Raw genomic sequence first — 21,289 nt, forward strand, 5'->3', positions numbered from 1 at the left:
GGGCTTTCAATTCATAGGAATTCATTAGCAATAAACATCAGTGGGATTTGATGCACGTACGTGCTTATATTGGGAGCAAATTAGATCAAAGTTTTCATCACGGAAATCCATTGAGAGCAAATTACTGACTTCCATATTAATTAACTGCAGATCCAAAGATGAATCACTTCGCAAGCACTTACATCCATCCCATAGATTGGAGCTAATTCCAGATTGAATTTCCACCTACCACGCTCGGATTATAGTTGGGGGTAATTAATCCCCATTCCGACACACCACTAACCTTCGAAACTTGAGAATGCCTGCACTCACTTCATATTTGTGCCATAATTATTCAATTGTACCCAAAGGTAGTGCCTTACGTACATTAAAGAAATTCGATACGACAAGCCAATAAAAACTTGTCTGCTCCGTCCCTATACAATTTCATTTTCAGTCTTTTCCATTATAGATGCGGAATCTAGTCGTCCGTTCGCTATACAATAGTAGCGAACCGACTACGAACCAGCACTTTTGTTAGAGCCAGCAGGGGGTTGGTTTATATATTGCCGAAGCAATTGGAGATAATTTGTTTTAATTTATCGATTGAGGTGACCAGTATCTAAAGTACAGCCGGAGAGTTAGTCTAATGGATAGTAATCGGTGGCAAGATAAAGTGGCCGTTGTGACCGGTGCCAGTTCAGGAATTGGGGCCTGTATTGCCCAGAACTTAGCAAATTCGGGGTTGACAGTGATTGGATTAGCAAGACGTGTTGAACTTATCGATGTAAGCATTACAAGCATATGTTTATTTTTATATTATCGTTATTAAGGGGTGTCTGAACGAGGGAAAATATTTTCCGGTTTTTGAGAAAGTGGATACAGATTGAGTTATTTGATACATCATTTTGATGAACCAGAAACCCGGATTTCCACCGTCGCTTAAACAAACGTTTCCAAGCTTTCAATTTGCCATTTATTCAATTCTCTCATAATAGACATTTTATAAATCCAGTTAATAATCTAAGCAAAGGGGTGGATATTCTCTATTTATATCTTTAAAATAAAATAAAATCAATTGGGTAATCAGATAATAAAATCAAAGCAACAGAAGCCAGAGACGTTTCAACATTATTATGTGTGACTATATACTTTCACATTAAATGATTATTATGAATTCATAAGTGAATTATCGTTCGTATACTGTAGTTATGGGGCATCACTTCGGCACTTTAACTCCAGTCGAGATTTATCCAACAGTTCTAATGCTACCCACAACGAGCCTTACAAAGAAAATGGACTTCCCTACATACATTATTGGATATCCTAACCATACTTTACCCCTCTCTCCTCTTTATTGTTTGTGATGACTTGAATCTTTTTCTTCTCACTTAGAGTAACGTTCCTGACCCCCAGCACTAACCAGTGGCTCCTTCCACAATTCTCTTCCTTTGTGTTCCTTAATGAAAGCTTGTGCTACTTTTCAGTTTAAAATCACTAAAAATCACTTAGACACTCCTGACACTCCTAGTCATGTCCTCCGCAATCTGCCTATCCGTTTTTTTTCCAATTATCAGATAATCTGTCTTACGCGCTCCTGATATTCAGCCTTTGAATTCAATCCGCAATTTCAATTATCAATTTCCATGTTGCGCGTGATCCTACTAAATTTAAACTTAACCAACTGGAATCTCATCGTCACTTCTTTCTTCTTCTTTTTCTTCAGCCTTTGTTCCGTTCACAAGCGGGGTCGTCTCGTCATGATCGGTTTTGCCATTTGGTTCTATCAAATGCCTGATCTAGATGCAATCGTGAGGCTTTTAAATCTCCATCTCGTGTATCAAGCCACCGCTGTTTTGGCCTGCCATTTGGTCGTTTACCATCGACTTCGATGTTCAGACCAATCTTGGTAAGTGAATTCTCGTTAGCGCGACGGCGCCTCTCTCGCAGTTTTTCCACGATCGATACAACTCCATATCGATCGCGGATATCCTCATTTTGGATGTGATCAAAACGTGTCACGCCACTAGTCCTATGCAACATCTTCGTCTCCATTACCGCAAAACGACATTCATTGTCTTCTATAGTCGGCCAACACTCAAAACCATAGAGACCGACAGGACGAACGACACCGCTGTGAATTTTAGATTTGAGACGTTTGTTGCTACGTCAGAAAGAATATGTGTTCCTTAATGAAAGCTTGTGCTACTTTTCAGTTTAAAATCACTAAAAATCACTTAGACACTCCTGACACTCCTAGTCATGTCCTCCGCAATCTGCCTATCCGTTTTTTTTTCCAATTATCAGATAATCTGTCTTACGCGCTCCTGATATTCAGCCTTTGAATTCAATCCGCAATTTCAATTATCAATTTCCATGTTGCGCGTGATCCTACTAAATTTAAACTTAACCAACTGGAATCTCATCGTCACTTCTTTCTTCTTCTTTTTCTTCAGCCTTTGTTCCGTTCACAAGCGGGGTCGTCTCGTCATGATCGGTTTTGCCATTTGGTTCTATCAAATGCCTGATCTAGATGCAATCGTGAGGCTTTTAAATCTCCATCTCGTGTATCAAGCCACCGCTGTTTTGGCCTGCCATTTGGTCGTTTACCATCGACTTCGATGTTCAGACCAATCTTGGTAAGTGAATTCTCGTTAGCGCGACGGCGCCTCTCTCGCAGTTTTTCCACGATCGATACAACTCCATATCGATCGCGGATATCCTCATTTTGGATGTGATCAAAACGTGTCACGCCACTAGTCCTATGCAACATCTTCGTCTCCATTACCGCAAAACGACATTCATTGTCTTCTATAGTCGGCCAACACTCAAAACCATAGAGACCGACAGGACGAACGACACCGCTGTGAATTTTAGATTTGAGACGTTTGTTGCTACGTCAGAAAGAATATGTGTTCCTTAATGAAAGCTTGTGCTACTTTTCAGTTTAAAATCACTAAAAATCACTTAGACACTCCTGACACTCCTAGTCATGTCCTCCGCAATCTGCCTATCCGTTTTTTTTCCAATTATCAGATAATCTGTCTTACGCGCTCCTGATATTCAGCCTTTGAATTCAATCCGCAATTTCAATTATCAATTTCCATGTTGCGCGTGATCCTACTAAATTTAAACTTAACCAACTGGAATCTCATCGTCACTTCTTTCTTCTTCTTTTTCTTCAGCCTTTGTTCCGTTCACAAGCGGGGTCGTCTCGTCATGATCGGTTTTGCCATTTGGTTCTATCAAATGCCTGATCTAGATGCAATCGTGAGGCTTTTAAATCTCCATCTCGTGTATCAAGCCACCGCTGTTTTGGCCTGCCATTTGGTCGTTTACCATCGACTTCGATGTTCAGACCAATCTTGGTAAGTGAATTCTCGTTAGCGCGACGGCGCCTCTCTCGCAGTTTTTCCACGATCGATACAACTCCATATCGATCGCGGATATCCTCATTTTGGATGTGATCAAAACGTGTCACGCCACTAGTCCTATGCAACATCTTCGTCTCCATTACCGCAAAACGACATTCATTGTCTTCTATAGTCGGCCAACACTCAAAACCATAGAGACCGACAGGACGAACGACACCGCTGTGAATTTTAGATTTGAGACGTTTGTTGCTACGTCAGAAAGAACACCAGTTATGGAACACTACTTCATCCAGCTTGTGCTAATCAGCTTTAACCCGAGATATTTAAATCACTCAGTTCTGGTCAGGTCACTACTGCTGCCAGTGATTGCGCCTGTTTCATGGGGATCGGTCGTCAAAAACTCAGTTTTATTCAGATTTAACCTGAGACCGTTACTCGAGGTAATTTTTGCTATTAGGTGCCCCGAAAACATCATCAGCATAGAGCAGTGTATAGGGTCCTGGATGTTGGATGTTCCGTGTGACTACAAGAACAAAGAGGAGTGTTGAGAGGGCGCTTCCTTGATGAACACCAACAGAGACACGAAGCCTCGACTTCAGTTGCGCTGACAAGTTTAATTGTTCCAAATGTCGGCAATGATTGTGGAAGTGGAGGATTAAAAAATTCTTCAGTTTAAATCTGCTCGAAATACTCTCGCCATCTATCCGTCGCGACTAGACAATCGGTAAGAAAAGTACCGTTTTTGTCATTAACGCAACAGAAGTGTTGATATCCTGTGTGCGTTTATTTCTGCTTTTGGCAAGTCGATACGTCATCTCGAGTTTACAGTTTATCGTAAAGATTTTTTTAATGGGCTACTAGGGTGGCAGCAATAGCTTTCTTTGCTTCCCGGTTGGCATTCTTATAAACTTGTCAAATCGCGAGCGTTTTATCGTCGAGAAGCTTGTGATGGAGGTGCTTCTTTCTACTGACCTTCATTTCAACATCGTCATTCCATAACCAAGTATCTCGGTTGATGTCCCACTTATCTGGCTTGGTGACCCCGAGGGCTGTAGTGGCCGCTTTGCGGATCTTATCTTTCGTTTGGTTCAACGATTCTTCCACATTCGTAATGGTTGGTAATACCGTAAGTGAAGTCATTTCTTCTTTCTTCTTACGAAACCGCCACCATTTAATGCGCGGCGACCCAGTGCGTTCCTCACCCTCATTGCACGTTCATTTACGTCATCAGGAGGCACGCTGAAGGCCTTTTCATCGAAAAGTTACCTGAAGTCATCTTTGTCGGCACCAAGTCGACCTGTCAATGGTGCGTACGCGGTGAAGAAGTGAATAGTGCGATCAGCTAATATAATGGTGAGCTTCATCAGCCGGTCATCAAATCGTTCGACTTCTTTAATGGCATCATGTTGATTCTGTGGGCTACCAAAATAGAGAAGCGTATAGTCATTTTTACGACTGAAGTAATGTCCATTCAAAATACAAGAGGAGAGAAACCGGGGAATAGGCCGTGCAAAAGGTTGAACCAATTAACACACCAGCAAACCCCGAAAACGACATAACCCCCCTTAAAAGTGGAGTACATGGGGACTACGGCTGTATTACCTTCATGTTGATTTCGTAATATTCAAGACCCTCCTGAACACCGGATATTTATTATTGCCAGCTTCTTTTATTTAAGTTTACATATGATGATATTTCGGGAAGAACTTTTCTCCTTCTTCTTCTTCAACGACGTGCAGTAACAAATAAGTAAATGCCCCTTATTGCTTCAATCTTTTCTGGCAATTATCGTTTTCACAAGGTAATCACAACAAGCAAACTTGTCGTATTTGAGATTCCAAAAGTCTAAGAGCAGCTATCATGTGTCACTGTGATACAGTTTATGAAATATAATTTTTCCATATTTTTTTAAAAGTGCATCTAGTGCCAAGGTAACTGTCCGACCGAGCACCACTTCCAGACGACATCTAGACCCCCGGTAGCCAAGAAAGCTCTTCGTTTGACCCCAGATAAACACGCTGGACTTTGGTATTCTGCTCTTGCCAACCATCCTTCGTAATGCAATCAAAAGTTCATGGAAGAGGTCCTCCAGACGTTCAGTTTCTTGCTTCTAGCTTAAATCAACAATTTCCTAAATGCTTCACGATCGGAAAAGGAACATCTCAAATACATTCAGATAATCTTCGAGCACCTCCACTTTCAGTGTGAATCCAACAAAGTGTGCTGCGTCAGAGATCAAGAAACCTTTTTTTGCTTTTTAACATAGTCTACAATCCCGATAAAGCCCCAACGATTTACAATTTCGATTGAAAAGCTTCCGATGGTTTTTAAGTATATTAAACTATTGTCGTCGCTCAATGTTCTGTAAAGAACAATCTGAAGGATCAGGTACCGATCACCAGGAACTATGAAACTATCGAAGCATCCTGAGAACGTCGCCTCTGATTATGGTAACAAATACGTCAAATCCAGACGAATGAAACTCATCAAACAGCGATTCATTTGGCCATGAATTATCACCTATTGGCGAAGTTGGGCCCACGGTTGCATGGTATGCCAACAGATCTCTCCACACTTGCGACGATTTGAGCATGTCCCAGGTTTCTCCTTTCTGTAAATAATGCCATGGTTCTAAAGGAGTTTGGTTTCGGACACTTAGCGAGCCTCTTATATTCACGCTTTGAGTGAGTTAAACCACTAGTCATTCTTATTGTGTTTACAAGTACGATTCAGAAATCGTCTGGTTAATTTCCTGAGTTTTTTCAGTTCTCGGTTCCACCAAAGAAACGTTTGACGGCGTTTGCCCCAGGAAATAGGACAAGTTTCTTCATATCACTTTAAAAGGGTGGCAATCTAGAGCTGCCAATTCATCTCTATCGCCAAAGGAGCTCTTAGTCATCTAGGGAGCTGCACTTCATTGCCATAGCTTCTCTAGTCTAGAACCGCATTTCCTGTTCCCTCAACGAATATGTTGCACGTTCGCATCGCAATCTATTAAGAGTTCGAGACTACTTGATTCTTCATACGCTACCAGGCTCCTTATTTCTTCCTTCGGTAGAAGACACAAAGAATCAAGCGGAGACAACTACAATGTTTTTCTTTTCCCCAGTAATCTGCTGTCCGGATGGCCCAGTGCATACCAATCAGCTCAGCTGTGAATGAGTACCTGAGTCAAATCAGGGTAATAATCACGAGCATTGCGCTACTGACCGCATTGCCTCCTTCAGTGTATCTTCTGTAGTGAACCGTTACGGTTTTGAACGAAGTGCTCTAACACACATCAAACCCCAGATCCAATTGGATTGCCACGCCAAATGATTATTATTGTTAATCCGGTATATATGGTCATATTACCGTAAATGGCTACTAAGAATGGAACTGTCTCAGTATAGTTCCTTCTAACCGTTTTGATATCAGCGCACAAACTAAGGGTCTTATGGTTGTTTCATCGTAAAAGATCTAATCCAGCAAAATATAAGATCAGTCCTGCCGCTTTCTCAGCCTTGTAGCCAATGATCCTGACATCAAACTCTGTAGTCCCTCCGCTAGTCCGAGTACCCATATGGGGGTTCCGCCACAGTATGCACTATTCTCTGCGTGCAGTTCCATTCTGGAGAAGTACATCGAAGATGCTGCTGCTGTTCTTTGCTCTCAAAATAAAGATGATACTCTACAGAATTTCAATCTATCCCGAAAAAAGTGAAGCACCAGATGACGACTGTCTCTGAGCAGGTAGGTAAATTGTCACTCTCACATCTTACCTTACTTGGACCAAACTCCCACGGTAGCGGCCAGAAGTCAGCCTGCAGCTTGCGCATACGTCCTCTTCTTTCGTGTTCGTACAATAGGAGACGCCAGCTTCGTTGAGGTCAGCGAGGGAGATTTGATCATCATCATCACCGTGGTTACCAGTTTCCGGCTAAGATTGCGCTTCCTTACGTCCAATTTTTCTGGACATTGCCGCATCTAGTTTTCCAGCCAATCCCTGTCCTCATTCCCAAGGCTCTTCACCTTTTTCCGCAGTGTCTTGATCTTCTGACGGCTGCGAGCCTTCCCATTGTATCCGGGCCGCTTGGCTCGATGCCGGCGTTAAACTAGTAGCGTCTACGTCGCCAACTTCCCTTGCTTCCACTCTCCCGAGTAAGAGTGAAGAAGAAGGCTCTGACAGGGAAAATTCAACCAGTATTCCCCACTCCTTAGTGGCTGAAGTTCCCTTCTGCGGAGCGTTTCCCTTCCGCTTACGGGTAGATTTTGGCAGTAGCACCACGGATGGCCCAGCCGTAGTCAAATTTCCAGTTTCTCCCAATGTGAGAGTAGCCGTACTTTTATTTCTGGCTGGCTAAGCCGTAGCCACTAAATGCAAGCTTTCCATTGAGTTGGAAAACCTGCCTTCGATAGATTTCTTGGTAGGGACGGATAGATTGACGGGACCTTATTGCTTATCATCGCGGATGGATTCGAAGTCTGTAATTTCTTATCACTTGGAGAGTTTAAATTCAAAGCTTCCATATTCATATTTTGGGCACAGCAGTAAACTACTACAGGTTCCCCCAACCAGACAAGGTGGTACCCGAGGGGAAATTTGCTTATATACTGACGCCGTCCATGTGTCAAGAAGTCTTTCTGATTTCTCTGCAATACCGAGGCCACGCCCTGCTGCGTCAACTGTAGTGGATGCCCTTGTATTTTTCGAGGCTCGGTAACTGACCCGATTTTTTTTAATATGCAATTAGTTAGTCAAAGACACGTGAAACGTACATTTTTGGTTCAGACGCAATCGATGCAGCTTTATTATCTAATGCCGGATCCGCACGTTTGTCAATCCTCAACACAAATTCAAACGTGTTTGGTTTGGTTTGTGTAGGTTTGGAAGCACTTGCAGCCGATCCCATCGAGTGTGGGTTTTTTCAACAAATCAACTTGCTTGCCTGCTCAAAAAACGCTAATACACTCGCAACCGTCTGGATGGCGATGGGTGGTCGCCAAAATCAAGCCAAAAGTCTATGAAGGCTTGGGGTTCGTGGAGCCTGGATAAAAAATGGAGTCACTGTTTGGATTTATTTACTTTTTAAGGTTTTTTTCGCAAAACAAAACCTTACTAAAATTGGTTCAATGTCTGTCTGTCCGTCCGTCTGTCTGTCTGTCACAGGCACTTTTCTCAGAAACGGCTATACCGATTGACACGAAATTTGGTGAGAAGGGGGGAACTGTGAACGCCCAGACATGCAGTGAGTGATATCCTTCTACGTTGAGATTTAGGGGGGTCCCCATACATGTAAAAGGGGGGTGTAAAATGTTTTTTCACTGAATATAGTCATGTGGGGTATCAAATGAAAGGTCTCGGTTAGTACTTCTAGTCTTTATTTTGACATTCGTTGGGAAGGTGGGGAGTGCAGGGGCTTAAAAGTGATCATTTCTTTAACGGACCCATTCTCAGAAACTGCTCAACAGAAAAATCTGAAAAAAATCAAGAGGCACCACTATTTGGTGCCTAGACTCCGAAATACCCTTCATGCCGATACCTGTTCAAATAAGGTTAATAATAGTACATTACTATCATTTTTAGTAATTGACAGGAAAAGTTCATCCTAGAATCACGAAATTGCAGCAATGTAGGCTGCAGCACAGAACATGATCCTACCATGCGATTTGGTGAAAATTGCACTACTATTAACAAAGTTATAATAGGTCAAAACTGTCGTTTCTGTGCAAATTCAAGACTTTGAATATCAATATCACTTGAAAATGAATATTTTCAAATAATATTTGCACGTAATATACGTACTACAAACTAATGGGGCAAATGCACACCCAAATCCCTTTATAAAAGAAATACACAAAACCTTTCATACTTGAAGCGCACAACTTCTAGTTTCCGACATATCTCTAATCTGGAAACAAATCTCTATTTGTATCGCATTACATCACCTTAAACATTTGTCTACGCACTTACATGCCAGCTCACACCTTACCAGAATTTTGCGAAAGCCAAGTTTGTTTTTGCTTAGCAACTTCTTGTAGGTACTTAGCCGATTAGTATCTAAATCTTAAGTGACTTGTAATAAAGTTTCTTGTGAGTAATTTTCTCTATAAACATTTTCTTTTTGGGTGTCCTTTCTCGGGACTTTCTTGGACTTCCGATGACTGGCTTCTGACCACTATGGTACGCAAAAAAACTACTCAATACAACAACACCATTGATGACAACAACGATAACATCATGTATAAATCCTAAACCTCGCACATGCATACATATGTACTCGTACGTAGGACCTAAGCAAAAATGTTTCGGGAAATGGAAAAATTTACTCAAGAAAATGTGATTTAACAAATGAGTCGGAAGTTCAGGAAACTTTCCAATGGATTAAGGACAACTTTAGTGGAATTGATGTGTTTGTTAACAATGCGGGATGCATAAAAGCGGCATTTCTATTAGGTATTGGCGCTGAAATCCTTCAGGACGTATCTTTTATAACATTATTCCCGTAGATAGCCCAACAGGTGATTTGAAGCAACTCTTCGATCTGAACTGTGTCTCAACGTGCGTATGCGTTCGTGAGGCAATTCGAATGATGCGAGAAAAGGATGATACAGGACACATATTTATTATCAACAGGTGAGGATAACTCTTGTAATGATGGAGTATAATCATATTCATACAATTTGCGCCTTTGTGAATATTATACTTTTTTTTCTCCACTAGTGTCCTTGGTCATCGAGTCCCAGACGTACCAGTTCCATTATTCAGTGTCTATCCTTCAACAAAGCACGCACTTACGGCTCTTTGCCAGACAGTTCGCCAGGAGATCAATTTTCATAAATTGAATATAAAACTGACGGTAAGAGTTTTCCTGTTCAAGTTTCTGATGCTTCCGCTCCCGGAACCTAACTATTCCTGCGAAATCGAATTGAAACTTTAGTTTTTCAAAGGCTGCTTGTATTCATTCAAATTTTATTCGATTCTTTTTTTGTCCTGGAATCCTCCTATCCTCCTTCGCAGAGTATCAGTCCTGGGATGGTTGATACGGATTTACTGGCCGTATACGATTTATCGATGTATGCCCAATTACCGAAGTTGCAGGCCAACGATGTTGCTCAGGCTGTGATGTATGCCTTGAACACTCCAGACCATGTGCAAGTAAGTTCTTATGGAAATAGTTTTATTATTCTTATCTTTTCGCTATGGTTTCCCTGTTACGAAAAAACTCTCTCTGAAAATTTCAAGATAAAAGTTTCCTTTTCTTTGATTTCAGTGCACTTTGAAACTTGCATTTGAGCATCAATAACTTTTCGATTCCTTCATCCTCTTCCATAGTTTCATTTCCCTATTCATGTTTTTTTTTTCTGTACGGATAGATTGACGATATTGTTCTGCAAGCGAGATTCCAACACAAGTAAGACGGGCGGAATAAATGGATGATTGGAATGGGACCAAAGGCTAACACCAAATGACCGCATATCGGCAAAGGAGAATACGGACGAGAGGATAAAAGAATGAAAATTTTCCAAGAATTGCACTTGTATAATCTTCAAAAAGATAAGTTTTATTCTCGTTTAATGGACTTCTGGCTGCTGGTGGCTTTCGACTGCTCCTTCCGGAATGTATTTTCTTTCCTTAACAAAAACTTTGCATCCTGTCTGACGATAATTTTTACGGTAACTTTATGTTCTGCTCTTGTTATGATTTCTACATAAAATCTTGATTTTATTGGGAATATGATAGTTGTCTCTGGTCGTATAAAAGACAAATAAATTTCTGCAGCATTGTATCTAGATACCGACCATATTTATATATCCATTCAGAAATATATTGATTTTATTACTCGATTTACATGGATTTGTTTTATTACTCAAATGTCATTTAAGTGGCGTCATATTCCGATCGAATGGTATGGTGGATTTATCAAAGTTACAAATACAATTATCTGAGCAGCTTAAGTTTCGATTGAAGTTAAGGAAAATACCTTTATAACTAGAGCTTTAAGTTTTCCGAACATTTCCCGATCTCTGCTTTTATTATATACGGTTGACATTCACTATTCTATGGGGTATAGCGCGTCAATCACACCTACGCTCCTCCAGGACTTCCCGAGACGCTCGCACTCTTTTCTGTTCTACGCCAAGTGCCCTTGTGGTGATCCCGTTGGCAATCTTGGGAGAATGGATTGCACTACATGACATAGCCAGCAAAGTAGCCGTCATCATCATCAACGGCACAACAATCGGTATCCGGTCTAGGCGTGCCTCCAGACATTCCAGTTTAGCGCCGAGGTCCACCAATTCGATATCCCTAAAGGCTGTCTGGCGTCCTGACCTACGCTATCGCTCATCTCAGGCAGGGTCTGCCTCGTCTTCTTTTTCTACCATAAATATGTCCCTTATAGACTTTCCAGGCTGGATCATCCTCAACCAGACAAGTTAAGTTGCCCGCCCACCATAACCTATTGAGCCCCATTTTATCCACAAATTGACGGTCATGGTATCGCTCATAGATTTTGTCGTTATGTAGGCTACGGAATCGTCTATCCTCATGTAGGGAGAAAAATTCTTCGGAGGATTCTTCTCTCGAACGCGTTCGAAATTTTTCTTGCTAGAAACCCAAGCCTCCAAGGAATACATGAGGACTGGCAAGATCATTGTCTTGTACAGTAAGAGCTTTGATCCTATGGTGAGACGTTTCGAGCGAAACAGTTTTGTAAGCTGAAATAGGCTTTATTGGCTGACAACAACCGTGCGCGGATTTCATCATCGTAGCTGTTATCGGTTGTGACTTTCGACCCTAGATAGGAGAAATTATCAACGGTCTCAAAGTTGTAGTCTCCCATCTTTATTCTTCCTGCTTGACCAGTACGGTTTGATGTTGTTGGTTGGTTGGTTTTTTATGCTAACGTTGCCACCATATATTTTGCCTTACCTTCATTGATGTGCGGCCCAAGATCTCGCGCCGCCTGCTCGATCTGAATGAAAGCAGTTTATACGTCTCGGGTCGTTCTTCCCATGATGTCCATATCGTCAGAATAGGCCAGTAGTTGGGTGGACTTAAAGAGGATCGTACCTTTTGCATTGACCTCAACAGCACGGATGACTTTCTCGAGGGCCAGGTTAAAGAGGACGCATTATAAGGCATCCCCTTATCGTAGACCGTAGTTGGTGTCGAATGGTCTTGAGAGTGATCCTGCTGCTTTTATCTGGCCTCACACATTGGTCAGGGTCAGCCTAGTCAGTCTTATCAGTTTCGTTGGGATACCGAATTCTCTCATCGTCGTGTACAGTTCTACCCTGGCTATGCTATCATAGGCGACTTTAAAGTCGATCAAGATATGGTAGAACTGATGTCCATATTCCAACAATTTTTCCATTGCTTGCCGCACAGAGAAAATCTGATTTGTTGCTGATTTGCCTGGAGTGAAGCCTCTTTGCTATGGGCCAATGATGTTCTGGGCATATGGGGCAGCAGCCCTACAAGATAGCGGAGAATATCTTATAGCTGGTACTCAGCAACGTGATACCTCTATAATTGCTGCACTGCGTGACACCTCCCTTTTTCTGTATGAGACAGATAACGCCTCTTTGCCGGTCGTCAGACATTGATTCGCTGACCCAAACCTTAAGCACAAAATGATGAACCACTTCAACCAGTTCGGCTGTAGTTCCATCGGCTCCTGGCGACTTATTATTTTTAAGCCGATGAATTGCACGGACTCTTTCTTCTATACTTGGTGGTGGCAGTATCTGTCCGTTGCCTTCAGTTAGCGGGACCTCCAACTCGCCGATGTTCTGGTTGTTCAATAGTTCATCAAAGTACTCAACCCATCGCTCCAATATGCCCATTCTGTCGGAAATCAGATTTCACTCTTCGCCTCGGCAGGATTAACATCGAGATGTATAAGGCTTCATCCTGCTGGCTTGCTGATAAAACTTCCGCACCTGGTGCGGCTGCTCCCTGTACTTTTCGAGTTCAAAGACTGTTGGTTCTCCCAGGCTTCTTTTTTTCGTCTGTGAAGTCGCTTCTCCGCTCGCGGAGTTCGTGATAAATCTCCGCGCGTGCCCGCGTCCTTTGAAAATGCAACATTACTCGGTATGCGGCATTCTTCCGTTCCGTTGCAAGCTTACATTCATCGTCAAACCAGCCGTTCCGACTCTTTTTGCGGCTGGGGCCAAATATGTTTGTGGCCGTATTAATGATAACGTTCTTCAGATGATTGTGAAGATCATTTGTTGATGCTTTATCTCCAGGATCTCTGTTGACTGCGGTTATTGCGGCATCCATTTCCCTCTTATAGGTGTTGCGGAGGGTTATAGGTGTTGTGGATGGCTTCAGTGTTAACTCTCACCTGGTTGTCAGAGAGGGAATCTGGGTGGTGTTGTTATTCGGGCTCAGAGCACCATGCCAACGAGATAGTCATCCGAGTCTATATTGGCTCCCCTATATGTTCGGACATTCATCAAAGCTGAGAGGTGGCGGCGTTCAATCAACACGTGGTCAATTTGTTTGAAAGTGGTCCCGTCTGGAGAGACCCACGTATGTTTGTGGACCGCTTTCCGCGCAAACCAAATACTTCCAACAACTATTTCGTACGACACTGCTAATTGAATAATCCCCAGTCCGTTATCATTTGTATTTTGATGTAAGCTATGGGAGCCAAAGTATCGTCTGAATACGGGCTCCCTCCCTTGTTGGCTGTTGAAATCCCCAAGTATGATTTTAATATCATATCTGGGACAGGCTTCGAGTGTTCGTTCTACTGCCTCGTAGAAGGTATCCTTCTCCGACTCTGCAGTCTCATCTGGGGCGTGAACGTTAATGAGGCTAATATTTCTAGACTTGCCTCGCAAGCGCAGAGTGCATAGCCGTTCGCTTATGTTTTCAAAGCCGATAACAGCAGATTTCATTTTTTGGCTGACTAAGAAACCTAAACCAGTAGGTTATGGGATAGCCGCTATAATATATGGTTAAGTGACTCTTAGGAAACCAGTGCCTGTCCAACGCATCTCCTGTAACGCTGTTACGTCAGTCCTATATTGGAACAGGGTATCGGCTAGCTGCTTGGCAACTTCATCTCTGTACTCCCTGTACCTCACGTTCCATGAGAAAATTGCGCAAATCGTTATTCCTTTGTCGTTGCAGAATTCATCGTTGTGTTATCCGTCCAATCCGAGGCTCCTGTTGTGGCTTCGTAACAAGTTGTTTTCCGTGTAGGGCTGCCAGCCCTACCCAACCACCAACCTGGAGGACCAGTTGGTACATTTTGTCCCGTTTTTAGACGCAGGAGACTCGCCTTCATCCTTCTCCGTCTGCAGCTTTTCGTTAAAAAAGAGCTCCCAGCAGTCACCTCGCCGAGATGGAGACAGGGTTTGGAAGTAGAACTGTTGGTGTTGGTTCAGCAGGCGTTTCCCAGGTTTTATGCTCCATCGTGAGTACTAATCCACTTTTCGCCCCGGGAACTATACTACCCTTTGACCACCAAAGTAGCCGTCGCCCCTCATTAATGTGCGACCAATCCACTGGCACTATCGCCTTCCGATCACATCACCCACAGGAGACGACCAACTCCTTTGTTTGAAATAGCATCAAGCCAGCGTAATGCGACAATATGTCGCAGAATAGTGTTCACGATGGCTTCGAGTTTTCAAAGGACGCTAGTGGTTACATGTGCTACTTCCATATAGCAACACAGAAAGAACACTAACACATAACAGTCTCAACTTGATCTTGGTGTCGAGATAACTGCATTTCCAAATTATAGACAAACCAGCGAAGGCAGATCTAGACCAGTTTAGAGTCACCGCAGGTTTCTGTCTGCACTTTCCCGATATACAAATTAATCAGAGCTTCCGATGCTTTTCCCAATAATACAGATAGGGAGAATCCGACGGCCCTCGGACTGAGGACCTTGGTTTTGTTGGTGTTTATCTTAAGTCCAACTGTACTTGCCTCTCTGCTGGGAGACGTCGAACACAGCGTCTTTACTCCGTTTGAGTGCTGTGATGACCGGGGGGATAGTAACAAGACCTGACGACATCGCATCTGAGTTCTGAAATGCGAAGAGCTTAGACTCAACATCATGGCTCAGTGAATTCTTGAATAGGGTTAGTAAAGAAGGTAGAATACCATCTGACTGACAAAAAAGTACCACAGTTCCAATATGAAAAAAGAAAAGTAATCCAGCAGAATGTTCAAATTACTGTCCGATCTGGTTACTTTTCCATAGCATGAAGATTTTTGAATGCTTTCTTCATAGTCGTATCCTCGAAATCGTTGATATAACCGTGGATCGGGGTTTGTCAAGAACTGCGGAGCTGTTGACGCAATATACGATTACTCAAGGAGAAACACCATGAGAAGCATCGATCTCTTTACATTGCATTTCTAAATCTGAAGACAGTGTTTGATCGTGTGCCAGGCGAACTCATCTGGTTTTCTCTACGACAACACTTAGCGCCACAAGAACGCGTGCGCTGGGTTCAATCGCTCTACCACGATCCGAAAAGTAAAGTTCAAACTGTGGCGCTTGTGTGAAAACCGCTTCCTATCTCTTTTGGTGTTCATTAAGGTAGCGGCCTCTCACCACTCCTCTTTGGACACTGTCATGCGGAACATACAATACATACATACATACATCCAGCTCCCTATACACTGCGCTATGCAGATGATGTTTTCCTAGCAAAACAGATCTCGAGCAACTTGGCCAAAAATAGAATGATCGCCTCATGCAATTCGGTCTCAGATTGATCTAAATAAAACTGAATTTTCGACAACCGATCCCTGCTCAGAACTGAGCGATTTAAATATCTCGGATCAATGCTATCCGCCAAAGCCGGCTCCGCTTTTGAATGAAAAGAAGAAAACTCGAGTTCACACCCAGCATGGCAGTGATCAATGAGCCTTCAATTCCTTCCGTTCATTGATCCTCTGCCATGATTTCGCAGTTTTATGGCGTCCCTTCGGTTCATCGCCGACAACGTGCGTTGCACCCGAGGAAAGAACATTTTTTATGGCGACCTAATCTCATCGTTATTCTCAGACGGGAGCCTCAGTATATCTGCCATCCGATTAGCAAGACAGCTCTTCTATTGTCCAGCCACCGCTGGATCATACAGGCGGTCGATTTGAAACTTAGAGGGTTGCAACTCTTCAACTCGGTAGGAAGTGCCGGATGCAATACGGAAGCGGAAATAAGCGACTATAACATAGTGATCCCATTCGAGGTCGATGTTATCACCTCTCTTCTTACGCACATCCAGGAGAATTGAAACCCAACTGACTAAGGGATCCAAGATCTATACCGAACAATGTGCCACTAATGACGGGACAGTAGAAACCTTCCACCATTAATGTTACAGTTGCCAAGATCGTGTTTACCCAACACATGCCCATGGAGGGTATTGTCAGACCCTACCTTGAGATTCAGATCACCCATCACGATCATAATGTTACCTTTAGAAACCTCCCCTGAACAACATATAATTGGTCGTAAAAGGCACCATTCTCCATTATATCGACAATCTTACATTCGGAATCCTGTAAAAGGTCAAGGAAGCGCGCTTTGCAGTAGCTATCAGAAACAATCCGTCATCATATTCGCGTCTGATAGCACTTGGCTTTCCAATGAACAAACGCACATTGCCGTAGGAGGAAGAGGAGAGGAGTCCAACCATCTTACTTCGCTTAGGCCCAGTATGTCCAGCTTATATCGTTAGAATTCTTGTTCTCGTTATCGTTTCAAGGAGCGTGCTAAAAGTCAACGGCGAGAGATCAGCCCCTATAAAATTACCAACATGGCATGATCAACAACCAGACAACAATTAAGGCTTTGGACTCAGTGACAACCTCTAGGCTTGTGGGACAATGCAGTGACACGCTTGGGTTCCCGACCATAAAAACATAGAGGGGAATGAGTGGACAATGGGACTGAACAGATGAGGCTATTTTCTCAGCAGCCTCTCAGTGGGCATAGTCTGCATCCCCCCCCCCCCCCCTCCCCCATAACAAAACTCGATTTTAAGAGCTTTCGGACCAGATTTATAAATAGGTACAGGATTAAGGTCTGCACGAGGCACTGGCCTATAGACGACCATGCCGCCAGACTCGGCTTACCCTACAATTAGCATTTCCTAAGCTACAAAAAAAAGGAGAAAGAAATTTTTAGGCACGTCCCTACCCAGCACAAGCTAGGACCAAGCTGTGGACACCAAGTAAACAATTCTTTGTGAACCTCGAAAGGAAGAAAAAGGAACTAAGGACCTAAGCCGGCTGGACTATGCTTCCCTTTCTCTTACCAAAGTAGTGCGAGGTTTGTTGTCTCTCAAATCACCATCAGGCGTATCAAGTTACTGTTGGTTCGTTTCTCGTCGACTTAACTTTTCTGGTCCATCTTAACTAGTGAATTCTCTGCAGCGTCTCATCTCCATACCATCGACGACGCTCTCTGACAACCCCCTCGGCAAGGGCACGTAAAAGCCCTACAATTGATTCGACGAAACCTGACTGCGCGACTAACAGATGATACTGCATAGCCAATGTCTTTTATATGATCCTTATTTAAACATTGAGAGTCAAGATTTGGATCTACTAAGTAGTTGTATCGTGTAACTACTCCACTTCTCTAAACCTCCCATTGGAACTTTCTAAATAAAATAAGGATAAGTAAACCAATTGCAACCCGGTTTGTGTATGAATAAGGAAAGGGCAACTTCATCCTATATGACTAAAAACTACCTCAGGGTAAGTAAGACGAGTCCTTACAGAAAATGTATTCTGAATGAGAGAACGGAGATTCACTTACGTATGGTTTTCATTCAGGAAGGCACTGCATTATCCGTAGCGAATCATATCCTATATTCAAACACCTCATGAATCAGAAACTTTGGCGAAGTTAGCATTCCCGAAAACTTAATTTCATGCGAGAATCCTTTAGCTACAAACTATCGCAGCGGAACCATCCTTCATGCATATATTCCTTTTCATTGCACTTCAAACGCATACCTTTTACATTTGCATTCAGTTTTTCAGATTTCACTACTGACACGGAGGACACAAAGACGGGAAACCACTTCTGATTCACACAAGTAATTAACATTTCATAGAATGCAGCTGGAAAAGTTCTGCAGGACTTTTTAATTGATGCATAATTTTGTTCTTAAGCAAAGATTTTCAATTTCCTTCCGTTTCGTTTCGCTTCTCAAACGATACCAATAGCCAAGGTTGCGCGCAAGGATCCCATTTAATGAAAGACAGAGAGACGACAAAGCATCCTTTCCATTGCCTACCACGGGCAGAAATTGGCTGAAGGAATTGCACGAAAAATAGTGAAATTCAAAAAGTTTTCGTTTTCAAACATTTTCAGGGAAATCACTAAGAAAATTTTTGTAGAGTAGAAATAAAATTTTCTCTCCATCGTTTGTCTTTTTATCTTTTTGAATTTCACTTAGGGCAGTCGAAATCGGACGAAAAAGTTGAGAGGAAAATTTATGAAATGAGAGAAATAGATTGAGTTTTGGACTATAGTTGACGGCAATATTTATTGAGAGAAAAGTTTGAAAGCATTTGACTGGGTGTAATTAGAATTGGAAAGTTGAGCTTTGTGCTGGAAATTTCAAAATAATTGAGTTAAAATTTATGGAAATGTTAAAATTTCGTGCAGGAACTAATTAGAACCTCGAAAAATCAGTACTTAAATTTCTTTGGAGTTTCAATACAGCTTCACAAATGAATTTATTAGAAATCTATCAAAATCCACAATATCAGATACTTTTTTCTTAAGGATATGAGTTAGTCCTAAGTTCTCATCCACTTGACGTTGAACTTCACTATTTGAGGAGCAACTGTAGCCTGTGGGCATTTTTATTCACGATGGTCCTAGAGTATGGATGAGACTGAAGAGTTGCCTCTGCTCCAAACGAAACCGTCATATTTTTATATTTCAAAACTGTGTATCTTGTCAAAATCGAGTGGTCCGCGCACTAAAATGTGAGAGCCAGTTGTCTTGACATAGAGCAGTCCGCCACCGAGTAGATGTGAGCTTAAGACTAGCTCACATCCTCAAACAAAAAAATTTGTTTAGAGCACCAGAGCCTGTGAGACACTGAGTTCAATGGTAATCGATTTCTATATGCCCCTGTTCAATTTGTTTACTCCTTTAGAGAGTGTAGTGACCGCGGAAGCGGAATCTCATTCACCTTTTTCTGAATTAATTTGCTCAAATAATGCATTCCATAATGTACAATTACCCTAATGTGGGATTTCAAAATTTCATCGTTTGTGTCGGAGCCATATAGAGTGGAGTTAGAGGTAATTTAGTGGTCTCCTGACTTTCGCAGCTTTGGGCATTAAGGAAGGTAAGTTTCCTTTTCCAAAAATCCAAGAGGAAGTAAAATACTGCCTTGAGGAATGATTCCATCTTCGTAATAGGTAATTTCTATAAGATGAGAATTGGATAACGGGGAATCGGAATCGGAGAGGAAGTTAACGGAAAAAGGAATGAATGTTGTGGAGGCGTAATCGGAAGGTTAAGGAATCGGTTTGCTGAGATAGCGGTGCAAAGTTTTGGATGTTATCACGGCGTTAAGTTTTGATAAATTTGTGAATGGGCGTAAGGCGGCAGGATGAAAAGCAGCAGAAAACATAGTCTACCAAGAGGACGTAATTAACGAACGGCGAAACGATTGTCAAAGAGGAAATTGCTTTGCTGCCGCTAATGTGAATTTCCTCAGTTTCGAACTGCGGGAGACCTTCCCCATTGAGTGTGCGACATCCATTGAAGATCGCATTTGTGGCCTCTAAGAATTTCTGGTCTGAGTGTGTGCGAGACATTTTCTTCTTCGCGTGTACGTCGCTGGGAGGAGCACCGGAAAGAAAATTAGGAAAAGAAAAACCAAAAGACTTTCAGTATAATTTTTTGCCATATACCATGAATGGAACTAACTTTTTTTTTTATTTGAGGACTTACTTCCTCTCTCTTCCTCCTTGACCCCGCAAAAAGTTGGTTGGAACATCCTCTAAATAATGGCCTGAGGATTTCAAGGATGGGAGGGAACCTCAGGAGACCTCAATAACTATCTGAAGCAGAATAAGCAATGATCGGGACTGTGATCCGTCGTGGATCTTCCCTCTCAATCGCGACAGTCGGGTCCAAAGACTTGCGGCTCCACCTGCGGTCGAGCCATTTTTTGTATTTTCCAGTTTGGCTCGCGTTCTGGTTTTTTTTCGTTGGGTCGTCACGAATTCCTTTGTTTGTTATCTATTTTTAGATCCGGTGCCGGCCCACGTATCGGTATACAGGTAATTTTGTACTAATGACACGTGAGGGATCAAAGCGCTCAAAGGACTTCAATGGAATTCGCGAAGATAAGCATGTTTTCAACATTCAACGCCAACAAGGCACAGTTCCCACCAAAATTGCCCGCCGCTCTTGCCTGAGTTGGCATGCCAATATCCAGCTCCGCCGTTTGGCACAACGTTTGCACGCCAACGAGGAGGCATGCGCCATAAAGGCACAGTATAGACCAGTAAAAAGGAGACTCCGGAGCGCTATAAGTAAAAACAAAGCTCGCGGCTGGCAGAACCTTATCAACGAGGTGAATGAGGACCTGTGGGGACTTGGCTATAAGCTTATCACTCGGAAAATCGGGGCTTTGCGAAGGCCCTGCATACTAAGTACCGACCAGATGGACCATATTGTACGGGCATTGTTTCCCATACATCCTGTATGGATTGATGTGAATAGTGCGGAACGCGTCCAGGATTGCCCTCTTTTCACAATAAGAGAGCTCGAAGAAGCGGTTCTCACTATGAAAAACAAGAAAGCGCCAGGTCCTGATGACATCCCGGCGGAAGCTTCCAAAGTGGTGTTCCGCCAACGGGCAGACTTGCTGCTTGAGGCGTTCAACGCTTGCTTGAAGGAGGGCATTTTTCTTGTCGCTGGAAAGTTGGGGAG

At 42.7% G+C, this 21,289-nt stretch overlaps 1 protein-coding gene across 1 annotated transcript; it reads left to right on the top strand.

Annotated features, from left to right (window-relative positions):
- Positions 1–487: 487 nt before the first annotated feature.
- On the top strand, positions 488–11,184 carry LOC119653047 (farnesol dehydrogenase). The gene is made up of 6 exons (XM_038057510.1): positions 488–766; positions 9,624–9,789; positions 9,843–9,969; positions 10,057–10,192; positions 10,354–10,491; positions 10,710–11,184. The coding sequence occupies exons 1-6, from the start codon at positions 629–631 to the stop codon at positions 10,749–10,751; spliced, it is 747 nt and encodes a 248-aa protein (XP_037913438.1). The 5' UTR covers positions 488–628; the 3' UTR covers positions 10,752–11,184.
- The last annotated feature ends 10,105 nt before the right edge of the window (positions 11,185–21,289 follow it).

This window comes from Hermetia illucens, chromosome 3 (genome assembly GCF_905115235.1).
Source record: "Hermetia illucens chromosome 3, iHerIll2.2.curated.20191125, whole genome shotgun sequence".
In the NCBI taxonomy this organism is placed as follows: domain Eukaryota; kingdom Metazoa; phylum Arthropoda; class Insecta; order Diptera; family Stratiomyidae; genus Hermetia; species Hermetia illucens.